General features: G+C 38.9%; 1 protein-coding gene across 1 annotated transcript; it reads left to right on the top strand.

Annotated features, from left to right (window-relative positions):
• The first annotated feature begins 11,173 nt into the window (after window positions 1–11,173).
• Window positions 11,174–21,608, top strand: LOC132493160 (olfactory receptor 8B3-like). The gene is given in 4 exon segments (XM_060103412.1): window positions 11,174–11,366; window positions 11,369–11,406; window positions 11,408–12,005; window positions 21,508–21,608. Coding segments are annotated over 4 exon segments (930 nt in total).
• The last annotated feature ends 2,080 nt before the right edge of the window (window positions 21,609–23,688 follow it).

Here is a 23,688-nt window from a genome sequence, read left to right as displayed (position 1 = left end):
TGCAGGAGGGAAGAGATATGGGAACATATATATATGTATAACTGATTCACTTTGTTATAAAGCAGAAACTAACACACCACTGTAAAGCAATTATACTCCAATAAAGATGTTAAAAAAAAGGACATTAGGTAAATACTAAGGAAATCTGTATAAAGTATGGATTTTAGTTATTGATAACATAACAATATTGGTTTATTAATTGTAACAAATGTACTGTAAGATGTTAACAATACGGGAAACAGAATGTGGGGTATATGGTAATTCTTCGTACTGTGTTCTCAATTTTTCTATAAATCTAAAACTGTTTTAAAAAATAAAATTCATTTTAAAAAATGAAGAAGGAAAACAAGAAACAGGAAGATATAGGATCCAGAGAATATAAGGGATCTAACATAGGTACAGGGACCTAACATAGGTAAGAGGTGAAGAGTATCCCCAGAAAGATGGTGAAAGGGGATCTCAAGGTGTTAAATCTTCAACAAAGTAAGAGGGCATCCTGTCGTCACTGGAGTGGATCATAAATTTATTGGAAAGACATCTTAAAGAAGATAACACTTTTAGAATACCAGCTAACATCATATAGCTACAGCTGTACATAGTGAGAGGAGATCTGTACAAATGGGCACGAGGTTAGCAATAAATCACAGAAACCCATAGAATATTAAGCAAATGAAAGCACCTAAAAATATTCACTTCAAGGAAAACAAAAAAGGAAATGAAAGCAAAAATAGCATTTTATGTACTATCTATAAATAGTGTTTAATAATCTAACTGCCAATATTTATCTAACAATTTACAGTTATAACCATATTGCAAGAAAGAGAGGCATGTGTGTGTGTGTGTGTTTGTGTGTGTGGTGAGAGGGAGGTAAGATTCCACAGGAACTCACACTGGAAACTATTAGAGTAATCTAAACATGAGATGAGGAGAAGCTTATCAAATCAGTATAATTGAGAGGGAAAGGCCAGACCAGGATTTCAGGGAGATAAGTTCTCTGGGACTTGGAGACCGGATGAAGAAGCTGAGTGAGAAGAAGATGTTTACAATTTGCTTGTTGCCTAGGTGGTAGCGAAAAAAGCTTAGAAATGGATGACCAGAGGTGGAGCAGTGCTGAGAATCGCCAAGTAAATGTTGACTGCAGTTTGCGGCACTTTAACTTGAGGAACATAAACAGACATGAAACAGAACTGTCCAGGAGGCAGGGAGGGAACAGGTTCAGGCTGTACATTCAGGTGAATATGAATGAGGAGAAGAAGAACAAAAACGTATCAGACTCTATGTTCCAGGCAGTGTTCTAACATTTTACATGTAGTAAGTCATTTAAGCCAAAAGTCAATTATTCTCATCTCACAGATGAGGATACCAAGGGTGAAAGAGGTCACATGAATTGTCCAAAATTTCACAATTAGAAAGTGGAGAATCCATCTGGGTTTAAATTTCAGAAAGTCTGACGCGACGGCCCGTTCCCTTAAACGCTTTGCCGCAAGTCAAAACCTCACACTAGCAGAATCACTGCTCTCCTGACACTGAGCGAATGACATATCCACAACTACACTACATGATGTGGGTGTTGCCAACTGCTCAGAATCGGCTGAGCATCCTTTGTCAGTGGTAGCAAAGCTGCCAGTCCTTCTGGCCTGCCCCACCCTTGCAGAACCTCTGTCTACCAAGCTGTCTATAAGATGCCTTACAGATGCGGACACCTGCCACATCTGCCTGTTCTCCAACCCTGGTTTTAGAACTTCAAACCAATTGTCTGAATTCCCAATCTTCTTTATATTAACTCTTCTCTATTTAAAAGAGCTAAAGTCATGTTTTTTTCTAGTTTTATTGAGGTATAATTGACACACAGCACTGAATTAGAGTCACTTTCTATTGTTTGTGCACATAAACCCTGATACAATATTTCTCCCCCACATGTATCAGCCAAAGTATGATCTAACTGGCAAAACACGTATCTGTCAAATGGGTTAAATTCTAAGTTAGAAATATGAATAAACTTTGCAGTACAAGATTTCAGGGTGCTTTAATTCTCAGTTAATCATTGAAATTTGTGTAATCTTTGTACCTCACTTCTCAAAAGAGAATATTCTAGCTACTTCTTTGGCAAACAATGTCACTATTGGTTTTCCCAATAAATCCTGTTTCATGTAACATAAACTCATTTGCTACAACTTTGGATTTTTCCACCAAAAATTATTAGAAGTAAGTTACAAACACAGTTTATATTTCCTGAAAAATATGGGTAAGTCAAATCAAAAGGAGCTTCTTCAGTGGAACTTATGGTTGAGTGAAGTCAGCAAATCTTCTCCACAAGAACATCCATAAACTTGGCCAAAACTGACAGACACAATGATTTCAACACTCTGGAAATCAACCAACGCACACAACAATCTGAGAAATGTTGATGCTTCAGAAAGTGTTGAAGTTTATATAAGAACAATGGGAGTCTGTGATATTTTACACAGGACTCCTCCCAAGGCCAAATTCTGACTGGCTCTTCGAACTGTGTATAAACACTGTACTCTAGTTGCTGAATTTGTTTCTCACAGGGCTATGTGTTTCCAACTCTGAAACCCTACTCCATGTATACTGGGGTTGACGGAATAATAAATCGTAGATAAAAGAAGTTCTGTTATACTCAAATGCCTTTTCCCGGCTGATTTGCTTATGAAGAATAATACTGATCTGGGGAGCGAGCGGCACAGCAGCGAGAGCGGCCGGCTCCACCCGCGCGACCCCTCCCACAGCCGCCGCCGCCGCCGCGGCTTTACCGCCGCCGCTCGACGCGACGCGCGGGCCAAGGTTAGCTCCACCGCAGCCTCCCGGAGCCCAGGGGCAGCCCGGAGGCCCTGTGCCCTGTGCCCCAGCGCAGGCGCAGCCTCACTCTTACCTTCTCCGGAGAGTCTCTGACGACCCGGCGCAAGAGGCGGGTAGCGGCCCCTGCGAGGTCCTGCGCGAAGGCTCCCTGGTCTCCGGCATCTGCTGGGTCCCGAAGTAAGCGGCCTCTAGAGAACGGGCAGCCTGAGAGCCCCGCGCGGCCGGCTGGGCCTGGGTGACCGCACGGAGGCTGCCACGGGAGACGAGTGGGGCCTGCGGGCACGCGTGGCCTGGGCCACCGCCAAGGCCTCCTACGGCAGCAACCGCGAGATGGACGGCACGGAAGCCACCCTGGGGCAAATCTGCGGCTAGCACCAGAAGCGCCGTGCAGCCCACGCCCCGGCCCACTGCAGCCCTCAGGCCGCCCACCAGCTGCCCGTGGCCTGGCCCCTGACGGCCCCACAAAGAAAGCTTCGTCCGTCTTCTGCTCTGCAGCATGGGGACCCCTGGCCCGCCGAGCTGCACACCTGCCTCGGAGGAGCCGGCGGCTGTTCCGCCGTGTAAGGAGCATGCGCACGAAGAGCGCGCCCGCTGCCGCCTCAGGTCTGACGCAAAATGGAGGCGCAAAGCCCTAGGGGTCGGGCGGGCCACGGCCTGACACAGAAGGACACCAGGTGCAGCAAGCTGAGTAGGTTCCCGTCCATAACCCTGGGTATGTTCTAAAACAAGAAGTGCGTCTCCCGGCCAGCCGCTCAGGCCGGGGTTCCCGCGTCACTGCCGCCCGTCAGACAGGGCACCTGGCCCTCGTGCCGAAGCAGCCTGGAAGCCGCTGAACACGGCGGAGCGCGGCTCCCCTTGGGGCCCACCGGTGGATGCCCTGCCTCTCGCCCATTGGCCTCTCCGGTCTTGGGGCTCTGGGCCCTCACTGCCCCAGGCCTTGCTCCCCCAACTCCCATCTCTTCTCACACCTCAGGGTCTGGGCTCTCAGCCTCCCCTTCTTACGCTTCTGCCTCCACCGTCTCTTTGGGCTTCAGGCCCCCTTTGGGCCCTCATTCACTTCAGGGTCCCATCGCTTTGTGCCTCAGTCCCCCATTTGTAGGGGTCACCTTTTTGTACTTCAGTTCCCCATTCTCTTGAGGCCTCCTGTCTTGGGCCTTCCGTGTTCTTGGGGTTCCCCTCTGCTCACGACTTCCCGACTTTGCAGCTTCCTCACTCTGCTGCTGCTTTGCTGTCTCTGGCAGCCCCCATCCTCTCTGTCGTCCTCAGACCCTTTCTCTCCCACCTGCATCTCAGGCAGCTGGGGGCTCACTTCCTGTCCTGCTTGAATTCCGGTTTCTTCACTGCCTCCCTCCCTGCCTCCAGACACCTTTCTTGATGGCCCATCCTTTTGCTGTGAGGAAGCGAGCTGGTTGCAGGCAGTTTGGGAAGGAGGGGTAGAGCCAGCTTCAAAAAATGCCTTTCTTGGCAAGTGCGATAGGACAAGCCCTTGAAGCAGATCTGGCCCCCTCCCCCAGCAAGGCTGTGGCCAGCATCTGGTGGAGTGAGAGCACTAGGCTTTGCGCACGATATAACCTGGTCTGGATGGATGATGCCCCAGCCTCATGAAGAGTCCCTGGCATGCCCCACAGACACGTGTTCACAGGCACCATCCCCAGCTATGCCCGGAAAGGGGCTGAATGTGGAGTGCATGTTCTTGAACAGGTGAAGGCAGAGTATGGTAGCTGCTGAGACCCAACCAACTGCTCTGGAGGGGTCCTGGCACCCCATGGGGTGGGAGTGGTCCTTGCTCTACAGGTGTCCAGCAGAACCCATCTCTACCCTGTTTTGGGAGCCTTTCCTCTTTGTTACCAACCTGCAAAATCTGTCCTCTTAACTTTCTTGTATTTTTTCACCTCCAGAGAGTAACTTTGATTTGGAATGATACCTTTTGGTACCAAAAGCCAATCCCACCCCCACCCCTGCAACATGTAGGTGTTAGCACTGTGAAATTAGTGTTTCTGCTATTTCATTACAAATAGGTTTTTTGTTGTTGTTGTTTTCTTTTTGTTTTTAAGTCTAAGAAATCCCAAGAGAGAAAGAGTTTAAGAAACAAGGCCACTAAGCAAAGGCAGCAGTTCTGACTCCCAGCATGGAGAAGGGAGGATGGTTGGGCTTGGGGGACACCGTCACTTTCACTCCCTTTTAGCTCTCTGTCCATCAAAGCCACTGCCCAGGGAGTGGTGACATCAGGGACTTTTGTTCAGATGGAAAAGGTCACTGGGGAGCTGGATGAACTTGAGCATTTCTTGGCCTTAATATGCTTGCTCCTTAGTTTGTTTTCATGTGGCCTGGTGTGTCACTGTTCTGAGCAGACCATTCCAGGCCTGTTGCTAAGGGAAAACCCTAACAGGCATTCTGCCCATGGAGAGGCCAAAGACTGGGACCCCAGCCAAGACTCTAAGAGCCTCCTGTCTGTATCCTCCCACACCATGTTGCATAAGACGTCTCCTAAAGTGAGATTCTGCACATTTTGTTGTTAACAATAAAACACAATACATACAGAAACACAGGCACATAATGATGATGTTGTGACTTTTCACAAAGAGTTAGTAGTGGGACATACCCTGTCTTTGACTGATTATAAGACCAACTCGAATTCTGGCCCAACTGTGCAGGCCTGGGAGAAACCACAAACTTGAGCATGCAGCACCACCCTAGGGAAAGCAAAAAGGAGGCTATCAGTAACTGAACTAGTTTTGCAGCATTGAAAGAAGGCATACAAGCATAAGAACTCTGCTGTAAGTTGAAACAAGAAGTGTGGAGCACCATAGAAAAGATCTGAGAAAGCCTCAGAATTACTAGCAGGGCTGACAGAAGGTAATTCTCTCCTGAAGCCTGTCAGAAAGACCAGAGGAGGTGACTGCTTCTCCAGATTTCAAGACAGTAGCAAAGTCTTCAAGGAATTTGAAAAATCAGTGTAGCATGACATCACCGAAGGAGCACACTAATTTTCCAGAGTCAGAGCCAAAAAAAATGGAGATCTGCAGTTTGCCTGATAAAGAATTCAAACTAATGGTTTTAAGGAAGCTCAGTGAGCTACAAGAAAACAGAGAAACACAATTCAATGGAATCCTGAAAAACAACATGAGAAGCTTAATAGAGAGAATCATAAAAAAGAACCAAATAGAAACCCTGGAGCTGAATAATACAATGAATGAAATTTAAAAATGTGATAAGAACAGCAGAAGCAGATTAGATCCAGCAAAAGGACAATTCTATGAAGTAGAAGACAGGACATTTGAAATTATGCAGTCAGTAGAGAGCAAAGAAAAAAAAAATGAAAAAGAGCGAAGAAAGCCTATATGAACTGTGGGATACCATTAAGAGAAACATCGTAGACACTATTGGAGTCCCAGAAGGAGAAGGATGGAGAAAGGGGCGGAAAGCATGTTTAAAGGAATAATGGCTAAGAACTTCCCAAATCTGGGGAGATATCTGGACATCCAACTTCATAAAGTTAATAGGTCACCCCAATATTTCAACTCAAGATGATCTTCTCCAAGACACATTATAATTAAACTGTCTAAAATCAAAAATTTAAGATCATCCAGAGGAAAAATAATACTCAAATACAAGGGAACCCCCATTAAACTATCAGTAGATTTCTCAGGAGAAAGCTTGCAGCCCAGGAGAGAGTGAGATAATATTCTCAAAGTGTTGAAAGAAAAAACTGCCCTGCCAATAAAGAATACTTGAAGACACCAGCAAAGGTGTCTTTAAAAATGAAGGTGAGATAAAGTCTTTCCCAAACAAACAAAAGCCGAGAGAATTAATCAGCATTATACCTGCTTTAAGAGATGCTGAACGGAGTTCTTCAAGCCGAAACAAAAGAACACTAATTAGTAACATGAAACGTAAAAAAGTATACAGTACACTGGTAAATATATAGTCACATTCAGAATATAATACTATAAGACGGTGGTGTGTTAACCAGTCAACTCTAGTAAAGGTTGATAAAACTAAAGAACAAAACTATTAAAAATAACTATAACTTCAATAACTTGCTGATGGATGCACAATATTAAAATAGGTAAATTGTGACATCAAAAACATAAAATGTGGGCCTCCCTGGTGGCGCAGTGGTTGAGAGTCCGCCTGCGGATGCAGGGGATGCGGGTTCATGCCCCGGTCTGGGAGGATCCCATATGCCGCGGAGCGGCTGGGCCCGTGGGCCGTGGCCGCTGGGCCTGCGCGTCCGGAGCCTGTGCTCCGCGGCGGGAGAGGCCACAGCCGTGAGAGGCCCGCATACCGCAAAAAGAAGAAAAAAAAAAAAAAAAAAAAAACATAAAATGTGGGAAGGGAGTAAAAGGGTAGTGTTTTTGTGTGTTATCAAAGTTAAGTTGTTATCACCTTAAAATAGAGTTATAGCGATAAGATATTTTTTGTAAGTCTAATGGTAATCACAAAGCAAAAGCCTACATTAATATAAAAAGATAAAGAGAAGGGAAATAGAAACATACCATTATAGAAAATCATTAAATCACAAAAGAAGACAGCAAGAGAGGAAGAAAAGAACATGGGAATTACAAAACAGCTAGAGCACAATTAGTATGGAATTAGTAAGTCCTTACCCATCATTCATTATTTTAAGTGTAAATGATATAAATTCACCAGTCAAAAAGAAAAGAGTGGCTGAATGGATTAAAACAAAACAAAACAAAAAACAAGACCCAATTATATGCTGTCCATAAGAGACTTACCTCAGCTTTAAGGACACACACAGACTGAAAGTGAGGAGCTAAAAAAAAGGTGTTCTATGCAAGTGGAAACCGAAAAACAGCAGTGGTAAATATACTTATATCAGACAAGATAAACTTTAACAGCTGTAACAAGAGACAAAGACGGCAGTAATATCATGATGAAGAGGAAACATTACAGCTGATATCACAATAATACAAAAGATCATAAGAGACTACTATGACCAATTATACACAAATAAATTGAATACTGTAGAACACATGGATAAATTCTTAGAAACAAACAATCTACCAAGACTGAATTATGTAGAAACAGAAAAATCAAAACAGATCAATAATGGGTAAGGAGATTGAATCAATAATCAAAAACCTCCCAACAAAGAAAAGCCCAGGACCAAAAACTAGATTGTTTCACTGGTGAATTCTACTAAACATTTAAACAAGAATAAATGCCAAAACTTCTTAAACTTTTCCAAAAATGGAAGAAAGAACAGCTTTCGAACTCATTTTACAACCAGAATTACCTTCACACCAATGTCAGGTAAAGACAGTATAAGAAAAGAAAACTACAGGCCAATGTCTCTGATGAATATAGATGCAAAAATTCTCAACAGAATTCTAGCAAACCAATTCAACAGCACATTAAAAGATCATACACCATGATCAAGCAAGATTTAACCATGGGATGCAAGGATGGTTCAACATACACTAATCAATAAATGTGCTATACCAGATTAATAGAATGAAAGATAAAAATCATGATTATTTCACTAGATGCAGAGAAAGCATTTGACTAATTTCAACATCCTTTCATGATTAAAAAAAGGGGGTGGATTGCAAAGGGAGGTGAATATACTTTTGGGGGTGAGGGGGATGCTTTAGATCTTGACCATGGTGGTCTTTATATGACTGTATTATTTTTGAAAGTCACTGAACTATACTCTTAAAATGAGAGCATGTTACTGTATCCAGATTATGCCACAATAAAACTGATTTAAAAGATTATAAGAAGAGCCAGTCTGAACTGTAATCTTATATCCCCTGCCCCTTAAACATTTTCCATAAATAAAACAGATTTAGTTTTGCATTAAACAAGAACCTAGTAGTTTTAAAATTACTACAGAAGTTTTAATAAATGTGGGTTGTATAAAATGGAATGCAGCTCAGCAATAAAAGGAGCAGACTGTTGATACATGCAACAACTGGGATGGACTTAAGGGCATCATGCTTAGTGAAAAAAGCCAATTTCAGAAGTTATGTATTGTATAGTTTCATCTGTTGTCTTCCTAATGACCCAACTATAGAGATGAAGAACAGGTTAGTGGTTGCTGCAAGACAGATGAAGGTGGGAGGGGATAGGTGTCACTATAAAGAGGTAGTGTAAGGGAGTTCCTTTATGTTAGTGGAAGAGTTCTGTATCATGATGGTGGTAGTTACATGAATCTACACAAGTGATCACATTACATAGGTCTACACACACACACACACACACACACACACACACACGACAGAAACACATACTGCATATAAAATTGCTCAAAGCTGAATAATGTCTGTAGTTTTGCTATTATACTACAGTTGTCAAAGATGTCACCATGGTAGGAAGTTGGGTAGATTTCAGGGGACTCTATCCATTATTTTTGAAATTTCCTGGGAATATATAATAATTTAAAATTTTTTTAAAACTTAGGTTTTTTTCTCATAAGCATGATCATAAGCTAATACATACATAGGAATTTTAAAGTCATATTTCCTTGTAATAGAAGCTTATTTACAGTGCTTTTTCTTATAGATTTGATTTTAATCTATTAAAAGCATATTGAATCAGAACAACTCAAGGTAATTAAATTTCCATGGAACCATTTTTATAATAAATAGTGTTTTATTAAACAATAATCTCTGAAATCAATTAAAAAGATCCTTTGGTTTATATCTATAAAATTTGCATAAACACTGATTATTTAAAGAGACTCAACTATTATAAAGGGCCACAATAAACTTTTCTGAAATGGTCATATATCTTTATGAACTTAAATTCTTGAAACTAATGTTACCTAGAATTATAATTAGTGAATTTTCAATGACATTAATTACTTGCATCTTTATAAGAGACAGCAGAGGATCCTTTCTCCTATGCTCTGGGGAATGTATAATCCCTGATGGGAAATGAACATTTACTGTAACAATTAGGGTGTAAACACAGACACATTTCTCCCCTGCAGAGCGTATCATGATGGGAAAGTCCTGGGGGACCCCTATACCTGAATTTCTAATCAGGTCCAAAAGAATTATAAGCCTTAAGCAAATGCTGTGTGCTCTATGACATTGTGGCTCAGATGTGAAGCCTGTGGTTTCCCTTCATGATCTCTTAGTAAATTTATAACCGCAAGTTTGATCTAAATCATAGACTGACTCTTGGAACATTCATACTGTGAGATCTATGCTATGACTCTTTTCCAGGGAAGGAGGAAGATTCTGTGACTACATCTGCTCAGCTTTGATATCTCCAAGGCCAGTTCTTCTTTCAGGACAGCGGAGGTAAAACACGTATAAAGCGTCAGCACTGAGTTCCCTCAATGGATGGAGAGTGAGTTAACCAAGTTTCTATATTTGCTCACTCCTTCTGTTGCTGAAAAATGACAAGTATTTATATTGAATAACAAGAAACTCTAAAGTCTGGAGCTCTGACTCTACTGCCTGTATTGTTCACATCATACACTCTGTGTTGACTCCATCTTCATTCTGGGAGCAGGAGAACTGTAGCAGTTCCAAGTGACAATTCCAGACAGCAACATCAGAAGAGATTTGTGTTTTTTTCTAAAATTTTTTAATTGAAATATATAAACAGAGGAAAGTTGATATATCATAATAAGTATACAGGTTGAAATGTTTTCACAAACTTAATAACTAACTTAATCAGCACTCAAATTAATATTTCTCGTTCATGCCATCCTACAAAACCTAGGAAAGCACATCCACCTTCCTTTATTCATTCGCTGTCCAGCTAGGATAGCACAGAGGAGGAGAATGTGTGGAAACACCGGAATATATGGTTAAGTATAAAACTTAGGTTACCAAGGTTCACCTCAATACCTGTTATCAATTATTAACTTCCTGGATTCTTATAGTAAAATATCTGAAAACCTTAGAGACTATGAGAGACTTCCTGGTAGCAGAATATCTGTATGGTGTCTTCCCTGTAGGGATCCTTTCTTTCTTGATGGTCAAAACAGGGGACCTGAGGTATCTAGTAGGGTAATGGAAACATGAGTAGGAACTAGGAAGTGATGAATCAGATGAATGGGGGGAGAAATGGGGATACATTCCCACAACTGAAGCCCATTAGCAAGTAGGCTTGTTCCTCAGCTACCCATCCCTCTATCTTCTAGTAAGGTAGAGCAGTTGTTTGTCACATGCAGTTCATGCAATGAAAGACAGTGATTGAAATGTTGAAGGGTGTGTACCTTCAGACCTTATGAAGCAAAGGGGGACTTATGTGATTTCTGCCAGTCTGAGTCTCTTTCTCATAAAGCTCATGTAAAAGAGAGTTTGTAAGAACAGAGCTGGGTTCCCTATTGATGGAGTTTTCTTCTATTCTCAGATTTCCCAAGTTGAGAATGCTGGCTAGAAATGACTCCTTAGTGCCTGAATTTATTCTTGCTGGATTAACAGACCATCCAGAGCTCCAGCAGCCCCTCTCTTACCTGTTTCTAATGATCTACGTTGTCACCATGGTGGGCAACCTGGGCTTGATCATTCTTATTGGCCTGAATTCTCACCTCCACACCCCCATGTACTATTTAGTCTTCAACCATCCTTCATTGATCTCTGTTGCTCCTCTGTTTTCACCCCCCCAGATGCTGATGAACTTTGTATTCAGGAAGAATATCATCTCCTATGTTGGGTGCATGACTCAGCTGTTTTTCTTTCTCTTTTTTGTCGTCTCTGAGTGCTATATGTTGACCTCAATGGCCTATGATCGCTATGTGGCCATCTGTACTCCATTGCTATATAAGGTCACCATATCCCATAAGGTCTGTTTGGTGCTATCTTTGGCTGCATCTGTGATGGGCTTTACTGCAGCCTCTGCCCACACAGGGTGAATGCTTAGACTAACCTTCTGCAATGTTAATATCAACCGTTATTTGTGTGACATCCTCCCACTCCTCCAAGTCTCTTGCACCAGCACTTATGTCAGTGAGGTAGTAGTTCTCATTGTTGTGGGTATTAATATCACAGTACCCAGTTTCACCATCCTAGTTTCTTACATCTTCATCCTTACTAGCATTCTTCATATCAAATCCGCTCAGGGAAGATCGAAAGCCTTCAGCAACTGTAGCTCCCACATCATTGCTCTTTCTTGTTTTTTTTTTGGTTCAACAGCATTCATGTACCTTAAATATTCTTCTCCTGGATCTATGGAGCAGGGAAAAGTTTCTTCTGTTTTTTTATACTAATGTGAGACCCATGCTCAGTCCTCTGATTTAGTTTGAGGAACAAAGATGTCAGAGTTGCATTGAGGAAATCTCTGTTTAAAATTCAGAGGAGAAACATGTTCTAATTACAAACAACAATAATGTAAAGACATTCAATTTTTATTGTCTTTCAAGATGATATTTGTTCATAACTGTGTTTCTTCTACAGATTGTGTTATATGTGGTATAATAGACTTGTCTCATCACTTTCCTTATAGCTTGTCTCACTTTTCCTACTTATCTCTTGCACCTTGTACCAGTTTCCTAAATAACTAGTAGCATCTTTATAAAAGGAAAACATGAACCGATTTTTTTCATACTATCTTTGTCTCCTGGGCTATTCCTAATCTGGACAAATATGGTGAGTTTCATAAATACATAAAGTTAGAATTAGAGCTTGCTGTTCTAGACACAGAAGTGCCCAAACACTTCAGAATTATTGTCTTTTAAAACAATATTGTTCCTGGTATAGGAAGAAGGATTCAAAGAAATGTCTTCATTGCAAATTGCATATATAGCTTAAAGTAGGATCAGGTCCTTCTGATGTTATCATTTTGTTCTATTTTTCATACCACTTTTCCTTTTATTATTATTACTTTTCTTGTTCCCTTTGAAAATGGCCAAATCTGTTTTACATTCCACCTGCTTCTGAGAACCTCTATAAGGAAAATGCCTTTAAAATTGAAGAGAATACATATAACTCCACTATTTATTGCCAAACATGGCATTAAGAGAGGATGATTAGAAGAATAATACATATGTATCTCAGGATCCCAGTAAGCATAATGGGTGGTTTATTATAAAATTTGTGTTTATTACTCTCTAAAATGACACCAGATATTTTGAAAAAAGCACATGGTTTTACTGTCAATTTTGTTTTTTATCACTTTAGGAAAATACTACACATGGTGTTAGGAGAAACATTTTAGCCATGTTTCACTTATCCAGTGAAGTATCATGAAAAAAGTTGCGTATTAATATAGTAAACCATATTCCTAGCAACATTTTTTGAACTTACTTAAACCTCGTCTCACCAGTAAGACAATAAATATATTTACCTAGATGTTTCTCCCTATAATTTCCCTATTTCTCCAATGCTTTTCCCATTCATATATTTAGAGTATCAAATATAGTGGTAGGTCACAAATATTCTTGTTGAATTGGATTATCTTGTTTGAATAATAACAATAATAAATTTAATGTTGGAAATAATAATTAATAAAATATAGTAATAAATGACAATAACAAAAAATAAGTCAGAAAGAACTTTGGGGTATAATTTCTTTTGAGGAGTAAAGTGTGGCAACCATAGAGAGGTGCTACTAACTTCCTTTCAGTAAAGCCACCTGTGGGGAGCATCATTGACTGTCTATAGCCAATACTCCTTTGGATCCACCATAGTGTTCAGGCAGAGTCCATGCTTACTCTAAGATGGCCTCAGCCAACGGCTTAGCATGGTGGGTCATACCGGACCTGGCCAATTTCTGTGTAACGTGGATCTCTTCTGATAGGCAGTCTTTGTTTAGGGACTTCTTATCACCCTATTTGAGATTTTTTTGAACCGCACTGTGGTCTGAGGTTTTCCTACCCAATCCTTTCTTCTCTCTCTCCTTTCGTAGGTATCACACTTTCATCCTGGTCTGAAGGCTTTCTCACTGACTCCCACTCATTCCCATTTTATCCTTCACAGGCACTTACCACAATAAATGTCTTGGAAGTCTAATCATTTCTTAGCATCTGTTTCTTGGAGAACTCTAAAATGACATAGAGGACTTAACACTAACTGATTTTAAACCTTAGTTTTAGGATATGGTAATCAAGACAGATTGGTTTTGTTATAAATATAGATAAATCCATGGGACACAATAGAATATTCAGAAACAGATCCTCACTTATATAGTTGATTGATTTTTAACTGAGCAACTGTGTAAATCTGTAAGTAAAGAAAAATCATTCTAAGCAATTGATGCTGGAAATACTAACTACTCATGAGGAAAACAATGAACTTTGACCTCTACCTCACATCATACACAAAAATTAATTTTAAATAGATCAAAACTATACACATGAAACTTTAACATAAACCTTCTAGAAGAAAACATAGAAAAGTATGTTAGTGTAGGCACAGATTTCTTAAACATATTCTGGAAAGCACTAAATCTAAAAGAAAAAAGAGAGAAAATGAGTTTCATTTAAATTAGAGCATCTGTTTATCAAAAAAATATTTATAGGCAAGACACAGACTGGAAGAATATTTGCAAAACATATATTTGATAAAGGTATTGTATCCAGAATATATAACAACTTAATTAAAATGTATCTCAGTGATAAAAAGATCATATCATATATTGGCAAATGATTTGAAAGACACATCCCAAACGAACATATGTAAATAGACAATAAGCACATGGAAATGTGCCTAACTTGGTGCACCCCCTTTATGTATAGTGAATAGCTGGACAAAAGTTCCTTAACAGCTGTAGTGTCTTCCCTTACTTTATTGCCCAGACTTTGCCCCTTGAGTGGCTCAAGCACTTGTCAGGTCTTCTTCTTGGTCTCCCTCCATGTTGGGCCTTGCACCCTCTTGGAACCTCTATTACAGAGATCCAAGCACCAGCTGTGGGGCATCTCCAAACCCTCCATTAATCCAAGCACCAATCCTATAGAGCCTCTCCTCTGAGATTCTAGAATCTGGTTATGCTTCTTATTCTTTCTGTTTGTTCTATCAGTTCTGGGTAGCTATTTTTTTTAGGTTATTAGTCTTTATGTTTTCTCTGCTTCATCTGTTGCTCTTTCCTCCTTGCAATGTCTATATATACAATTATCTTTTTTTTTTTTTTTTTTTTTTGCGGTACGTGGGCCTCTCACTGTTGTGGCCTCTCCCGTTGTGGAGCACAGGCTCCAGACGCGCAGGCTCAGTGGCCATGGCTCACGGGCCCAGCCGCTCCGCGGCATGTGGGATCCTCCCAGACCAGGGCACAAACCCGTGTTCCCTGCATTGGCAGGCAGACTCTCAACCACTGCGCCACCAGGGAAGTCCTGAAACAGGGAACACATTTTATGTGATTTTGTTGGACTGACTTGCCCATCTCACAAGACATATCCTGTCTAATTAGCACATGCCAAACCCTGATGACAGTGATTTGTCATAAATAGTCATTTGACTACAGTCTTTTCTGCCAAAATTATTTAAACAAACTTTTCTACTTGTAGTTACTGAATTAGTAAGATTAAATCTAGGGATTCTAGTACTCCTGTTTTCACTACATGGGGAGAGTTCATCTAAGGTTAAAATGTAGTAGAACCAAGCAGACAAAACGTGTGGAGAGAGACACACCTCGATGAATTGTTGGCCCTGTCCAGCCAAATAAAAGGCCATGTATATGCATGACTTACCAGTTTCACACACTTTTTGGGATTATGTTGGTTTATGTAGGCAAAATATAGTTGCAGGCATGACACATGCCTTGTAGTCTGAATGTGATATCCAATTTCCCAGCACACTCTGCTGGCAGTATGAGTCAGTAAAACGCCTGGCTCGGTCTGTGAATCAACAGACTTACTTTACAAGTTGACTTTATATTCTTTTGCTCAACATGGCAAAAATGATCATTTAAAATTATTAAAATCACAACTCATATAAAACTAAAATGATTAAAAATTCAATTGTAGTGTTTTAAAAATAACTATAATTATAAAATTTGAAGTAAAAATTATTTCAATATATCAAGCATTTTTAAAACACCTTTAGGATATTTGGAAGTATTATGTCCATAACTTGATGAATTTCTTGAAGATATGGGTAGATATGGCTTTATTATCTTTCTGTATATGCTTCATAAATACAATTTTAATTGGGAAAAATGTTTGGTTTCTTCATGCGGAATCCCCAGATGAATTCACATTAAAGGCATCAAGCCTAGAGTATATCCTAGACAGATGCTCTCGGAAGGGTAAGAATAGAATGTGTATGACGTGATGGCATATACCATACTTTGGCCAGCGTCAAGAATGGTCAGCCAAGTGAGGCACTCACTGGCCTATTTCAACAGCCCAACCAAAAAGGCACTCCACCACCTGCTCACCAGCTACAGCAGCCACACGCAGAGGGGACAGTGCCTGTGGTGGACCAGAGTCCCACAGGGCTGCTGGGGGAGTCTGTTTCAGGTGCCCAGGAGCACAGTGCTTGGCCTGTGGTGGATGCCAGGCAAGGAGTCCTGATGTTCGCAGCTCCAGGCAGATGCCCTAGTCTCTGGCTCCCCATTTCACATACTTCTGTCCATCTCCAGCCAATTTATCCTTTTCGTGGCATCTAAACTAGTTGAAGTGCGATTGCTCTAAGAATGCACAAGCCTTCTGCAAATTGGGTTTCTCTGTTATTTTGAAATATTTGAAATGAAAAAGCGAAATTAGTTCCAAATTTGTTGAACATTAAATTTGTCAGTAAAAAGAAAATAACTCACATTATTTAAATATGATTTCAACGGCAAAGTTTTAAATGGTGGTAAGAATGATCTAAACTCTACCACTTATGCATACAGAATTTCTCATTGATGATTATAAAAGAAATTGGAGATATAGTCATTAAAAATTCTTGCTCAAGAATTGCAAATAACAAAGCCTGTTAACAAAGAAATTATATTCCAGAAGCAAGTACCAATTTTCATTTAGAATTATGAGTATATTTTATTTGGGAATGTTATTTAATAAAAAATGATAAATCTCATTTAAGAGATATTTTTGATGTTTGAATAATTTACATTATTATAGTAGGTAATGAATATAACAACTTTTCTGATTTTACCATCAAATATATCCTGAAAACTTCATAATACATACATTTGCAATTTAATAAATAATGCAAAATTTATGTAATCACAAACCAGTTCATAAAATAGAATATTGTAGAATATTTTATTCAGTATTTTTAGCTGTTTTGAGTGGGTGGTAGACCCAATAGCCTAGCCCAACAATACCAGAAATGACAGTTGTTAAATAGCTTATTTAGTCAACTTTGTTCTCAAATTAGATTAGGTGGTAAGGGGGCATTCACTGTATAGTGATACTTTAGGTGGATGTCTTCAGCTGTTATTTCTTCAAATATTTTTCTACCACTCCTCCTCTCTGCTGTCTGGGACTCCAATTACATACATATGAGGTTACTCCAATTACATAATATGATGTCTTAGGGCTCACTGATGCTCTGTTCATTCTTTTCTAGGCTTTTTTTGTTGTTGTCTCTGGATATCATTTTGGTTACTTTCTATTGCTATTCTTTAAGTTCACTCATCGTTTCTTCTGATGTGGTGTTAATTCTATTCAACACATTTATTTTTACATAAATTTTTTATTTTAGAATTATTTTAGATTTATAGAATTGTTAATACAGAGTTACTATATATTTCATATCTTGTTCCTCTTGCTATCTTACATTAGTGTGATACATATGTCACAGTTAGTGAACCAATATTGATAATTATTGTTAAAGTCCATACTTTATCCAGATTTTCTTAGTTTTTACCTAATGTCCCTTTTCTATCCTAGGATCCCATTCGGGATACCACATTGCGTTGATTAGTCATGTCTCATTGGGTTCCTCTTGGCTGTCACATTTTCTCAGACTTCCCATGTTTTGGATAACTTTGACAGTTTTGAAGAGTATTAGTCAGGTATTTTGTAGAATATCCCTCAATTGGGATTTCTAATGTTTTTCTCATGATTATTTTTGGATTATGTATTTTTTTGGATTTGGTGTATTTTTCATTTCACACGTTGTATTTTTCAGATCAAGGATGTCAATGTGGGCCTTGTCATGCCTTGACATTTTTTTCTTAAATATATACAATATATTAATAACAGCTTTTTTTCTTGTCTGCTAATTTTAAAGTATGTATTTTCAGTATGTTTCTACAGATTGAGGTTTTTCCTCATTGTGGATTGAATTTTCCTGCTTTTTGCATGCCAAGTTTTAAGCTAGTTTTTAGTTGGATTTCCTGTTATTTTAAACATGAAATGTTGCCATATTTTTAAACTGAAATTACTCATTTGTAAATTTTTTATAAGAAAGAAAAAAGAGATTGAAGCTTGGCTGTCACTATTGGTGACAGAAACACAAACACACTGTAATAATTGGCAGGGCTCATGGAGCACAAGCTTAAATGGGAAGTGATTAATGTCCCAGTTGTATCTGATTATTTTTTTTCTCGGTTTTCTTTCTTTATGTCAACTTCATTGAATTTCCCCAGGTTGGAGACATGGATTCAATATAAATCAGAATATTTTTTATGGAAACACCCAAGCCCAATCCTGTGTAAGACTACTGACCCATCTGGTCCAGTATTAAGCCTCTAAGGTTGGTATGGAAAGGTGTGGATTGGCCTACCCATACTGATAGTAGATATTAGAGATGTGTTACAAAAACACAGACTAGTTTTCCATAGTAAGTCCTGAGAGATCTACTGAACAATATATTGTTTAAACTACTGAGCTGTATAAATTTTTACACAAATAAATTTTCCTTATAAAGTTCTATAAAAACATTTCAAATTATATTTTATAAGGCCTAGTTTACATATAGTAAAATATACAAATATGAGGTCTACAGCTTGATGACTTTTTACCTCAGTATAAATTCATTTAATCACCACCCAGAAAAAGATACAGAACATTTCCATGACCCCAGAAATTCCTTTATGTCACTTTCTAGTCAATAGACAAATCCCATGCATAAGTTGAGGTAACCATTGCTCTCATTTCTATTATTTTAGAGTAATTTTGCTTGTTCTTTAAAATCTTATAAATAAAATCATACTGTTTATACTCTTTTGAGTCTTCCATCTTCATTCAACCTAATGATTTTTGTATCTCAACCATATTGGTGCATGTATCAGAACATTGTTTTATGAGAAATATCACATTGAATGTATTTTCTACAATTTCCTTATCCTCTTATTGATGGAAATTTGGCTATTGAAATAAAACCTCAGTGAACATTCTTGTACAAGTATTTTTTTGACATTTTCACTAATTTCTCTGTATATGTGATAGCCGTGGAATGTCTGGATCAGATGCTACATATGGTGCAACTTTATTAGAAAATACCAATTTGTTTTCCAAAGTAGCTATATAATTTTACTCTTCTAACAGCAGTGTATGAAAGTTCCAGGTGTTCCACATCCACATGTTCACTTGGTATAGACAGTCATTAATTTTAGCCATTCTAGTGTGAATGCAGTGGTATCTCATTATAATTTTAATTTGCATTTTCCTTAGGACAAAGGATGTTGAGATACATTTTTTCAAATTTATTAATATTTGAGCCTGTATGCTTCTTGGAATGATAACTTTAAACCATTTTTAAATACACATTGGAAAAAAAGAAATACAATTGTCTGTGTTCTCAGATGACATGATTGTCTCTGTAGACAGTCCCTCAAAATTGACAGCAACAACTACAAAACAAACAAATGAACAAAAAAAACCTCTTGGAACTAATAAGTAGCTAGAGGAGAGTCACAGGATACAAAGTTAACATACAAAGGTTAATAGATTTCCTATATACCAGGTACTGGATGATTGGAATTTGTAATGAAAAACTCAATACTATTCATATTGTCACCCCACCCCTACCCTCCAAAACGAAGAAATACTTTGTTCTAAGTCTAACAAAATATATAAAGGATCTATATGTGGAAAACTACAAAACTCTAATAAAAGTAATAAAAAACCTAAATAAATGGAAAGATACTCCATGTTTGTGGATTAGAAGACTCAATTATGTTAAGATGGCAATTCTTCTTAACTTCATCTGTATCGTCAATGTGATCCCAATCAAAATCCCAGCAAGTTTTTGTGGATATCAACAAACTGATTCTAAAGTTTATATGGAAAGGGAAAAGACCCAAAATATCAAATACAATACTGAAGGAGAACAAAGTTGTAGGACAGATACTGTCCAACTTCAGGACTCACTATAAAACTACAGTAATCAAGTCAGTGTGGTAGTGATGAAAGAAAAGACAATGGATCAGAAGAGAGAACCTGACGTTGACCTATAAAATATAGTCAACTGATCTTTGACAAAAGAGCAAAGGCAATCAATAGAATAATGGTAGTCTTCTTCACAAATGATGCTAGAAAAATCAGATGCCCATTTGCAAAAACATGAATTTAGACACAGACTTTACACCTTTCAAAAACAAACAAACAGGGCTTCCCTGGTGGCACAGTGGTTGAGAATCTGCCTGCCAATGCAGGGGACACGGATTCGAGCCTGGTCTGGGACAATCCCACATGCCGTGGAGCAACTAGGCCCATGAGCCACAACTACTGAGCCTGCATGTCTGCAGCCTGTGCCCCGCAACAAGAGAGGCTGCGATAGTGAGAGGCCCATGCACCACGATGAAGAGTGGCCCCTGCTTGCCGCAACTAGAGAAAGCCCTCACACAGAAACGAAGACGCAACACAGCCAAAAATAAAAATAAATTAATTAATTAAAAAAAAAAGAGTAGAGGCTTCTTCCTTCAACTCTACCATGCTGTTATCCATTGATACTTCTTATTTCTTTTTCTTGTGTGATTGCTGTGGCTAGGACTTCCAATTCTGTGTTAAATAGAAGTTGCAAGACTTGCATCCTTGTATGGTTCCTGAATTTAGAGGAAAGCCTTTCAGCTTTTCACCATTAAGTATGATGTTAGATGTGGATTTGTCATAAATGGCCTTTATTATGTTGAGATACATTCCCTCAATACCCACTTTGCTAAGTGTTTTTTATCATGACTGGATGTTGAATTTTGTCAAATGTTTTTTCTGTCTATTGAGATGATTGTGTGATTTTTATTCTTCCTTTTCTTAATGTGGTTTATCACATTGATTGGTGAATGCTGAACCATCCTTGTGACTGTAGAAAAAATCCAACTTGATTATGGTGTATGATCCTTTTTATATACTGTTGGATTTGGTTTGCTAATATTTTGTTGAGAAGAACATCATCTCTTTACAGGATTGTCTACGGTATTACAATTAAGAAGTTTAGCAGCCAGATTTAAACTAAGTCTGACTTAAGGGGCCCGTTCTTTTAACCATTTTGCTACAACACGTCTTTACAGAGGTGAAATTCATAAGCATGGACAGTACTAAAGCTATGATACACTATTTCACTAATGCAATCCCAGAGGCTCTAGGAAAGTGCTAGTAAAGGCAAGTGATCATGCCCCAGATGTTCCTTATTTAGAACTGTGCATAGACACCAGGAGATGATGAAGAAAGTACCTCTGTACCTCTGTATCTCTGTTTCTTATACCTTGATTCTTTTCAAGATCCTTCACATACCATCAGATAAAGGTTGGCCCAAAGCCTTCAGCACCGTGGCTCCCACATAATAACAGTTGGTCTATTCTATAGATTGGGGCTGCTCATTCATGTCAAGCCATCATTTGCTGGGTCTGTGGGTCAGGGGCAATTTTTCTCAGTGTTTCATGCCAATGTAGTACCCATGTTGAACCCTCTCATTTATAGCCTCAGGAACAAGGATGTCAAAATTGCTCTGAAGAAAACCCTGAAGAGAATTACAAACTGAGCTGAACCATTTATACCTCCATTTTTGTGGCTTTTCCTTCTCTTCCTGCTCCACTTTATCTTCTTCCTACTATTCTTTTTCTTTTTTTTCCTTCATTTGTCTTTCTAAATTCTTCTTGGCAGGATTTCTTCTCTAATTTCTTTTCTTTTCTTTTCTTGCCACATGATGTAACCCCATGGGCCTATTCTTGGACTAGAGGGTCATTCTCAGCCCTTAGTAACCCTATACCAGTTGGAGACAATGGGCCAATAACCTTTCCCATCTAAGAATAACACTACTTACTTCTTTTCTTGTGTCTTTCCCATCCAAGGTAAGACATGGAGAGGTATGCTGTCTAACCAATTTTTTTCTTCTTGGTTTCATTACATAGCACCCTTTCCTGTTTCAATGATTTATTACTTACAATTTCATAAAACAGAGAAGGAATGACAAAAATTGTGGGTATGGTAAACTTGTAAATATTTCCAGAATTTTTCAGAGTTCTTTTATTAATTACTCTTATTCTAGATTTTCAGTATGCATATATATAGCAATTGAATACTTTGTTGAACTAAGCTTCTTTATTCTTGAGCATGCTTGAGAATGTATTAGCTACACTATTCTACTCACCTTTCACAATCCACACCAATAACAAATGCCTCTGTTTATGGTATTGGTCAACTGATATTTTGTCAGAAATGTAATTGAAATTGTTATCAACTTGTCTACATATCTGTGGATTGTGATTGTGATTAAAAATTAACCAATAGGGCTTCCCTCGTGGTGCAGTGGTTGAGAGTCCGCCTGCCGATGCAGGGCACACGGGTTCGTGCCCCGGTCCGGGAAGATCCCACATGCCGCGGAGCGGCTGGGCCCATGAGCCATGGCCACTGAGCTTGCGTGTCCGGAGCCTGTGCTCCGCAAGGGAGAGCCCACAACAGTGAGAGGCCCGCATACCGCAAAAAAAAAAAAAAAAAAAAAAAAAAAAAAAAAAAAAATCAACCAATAGTATTTTTGGCTACAGAATAGATTGTCACATGTAATGTCAGGATTCTTTGTCTAACTGCAAAACAGAGGTTCCCCTTTGCAAAGGAAGATTTATTTCCTGCTTTCAAAACACAAACAAAAATATATGGCAAAACCTTGTCCTACTGGGATTTACGCTTTCAACATGGTACTTTGACTCCTCCCTTTTGTCTCTAAGAAGGAAAATCTGTACTCCATAATATGTGCCATATTTTAAAAATCCTATTAAAAGATAAGTCTCCTCATCCTGTTTTATAGATAAGGAAATAGTTATGGGACTTGATCAAGATCACACAGTTAATGATGCAGAGCCCAGTTTCTGAATCCACTGTTCATCTCACAAAGAAATGGAATGAAAGAAAGAATTGTAAAGGGACAGAGAGAGCTACTAGAGCATTGTTTCTGAATGAGCTTGAAAGTGGCAGTTTTCCTCAGCCATGATCGCTGTGGCAGAGGGATGTTCTACAAGGCTCTGGTACCTAACTAGAAAAATGTACCTGCTTTTGTGCCAATACCATACTGTCCTGATTACTGGAGCTTTGTAGTATAGTCTGAAGTCAGGGAGCTTGATTCATCCAGCTCCGTTTCTCTTTCTAAAGATTGCTTTGGCTATTCAGGGTCTTCTGTGTTTCCATACAAATTGTGAAATTTTTTGTTCTAGATCTGTGAAAAATACCAGTGGTAGTTTGATAGGGATTGCATTGAATCTGTAGATTGCTTTGGGTCGTATAGTCATTTTCACAATGTTCATTCTTCAAATCCAAGAACATGGTATATCTCTCCACCTATTTGTATCATCTTTCATTTCTTTCATCAGTGTCTTATAATTTTCTGCATACAGGTCTTTTGTCTCCTTAGGTAGATTTATTCCTAGATATTTTATTCTTTTTGTTGCAATGGTAAATGGGAGTGTCCTCTTAATTTCACTTTCAGATTTTTCATTACTGTATAGGAATGAAAGAGATTTCTGTGCATTAATTTTCTATCCTGCTACTTTACCAAATTCATTGATTAGCTCTAGAAGTTTTTGGGTAGCATCTTTAGGATTCTCTATGTATAGTATCATGTCATCTGC

This window comes from Mesoplodon densirostris, chromosome 7 (genome assembly GCF_025265405.1).
Source record: "Mesoplodon densirostris isolate mMesDen1 chromosome 7, mMesDen1 primary haplotype, whole genome shotgun sequence".
In the NCBI taxonomy this organism is placed as follows: Eukaryota; Metazoa; Chordata; class Mammalia; order Artiodactyla; family Ziphiidae; genus Mesoplodon; species Mesoplodon densirostris.
The sequence above is the reverse complement of the archived record's forward strand: the minus strand, read 5'-3'. Positions and strand labels throughout refer to the sequence as shown.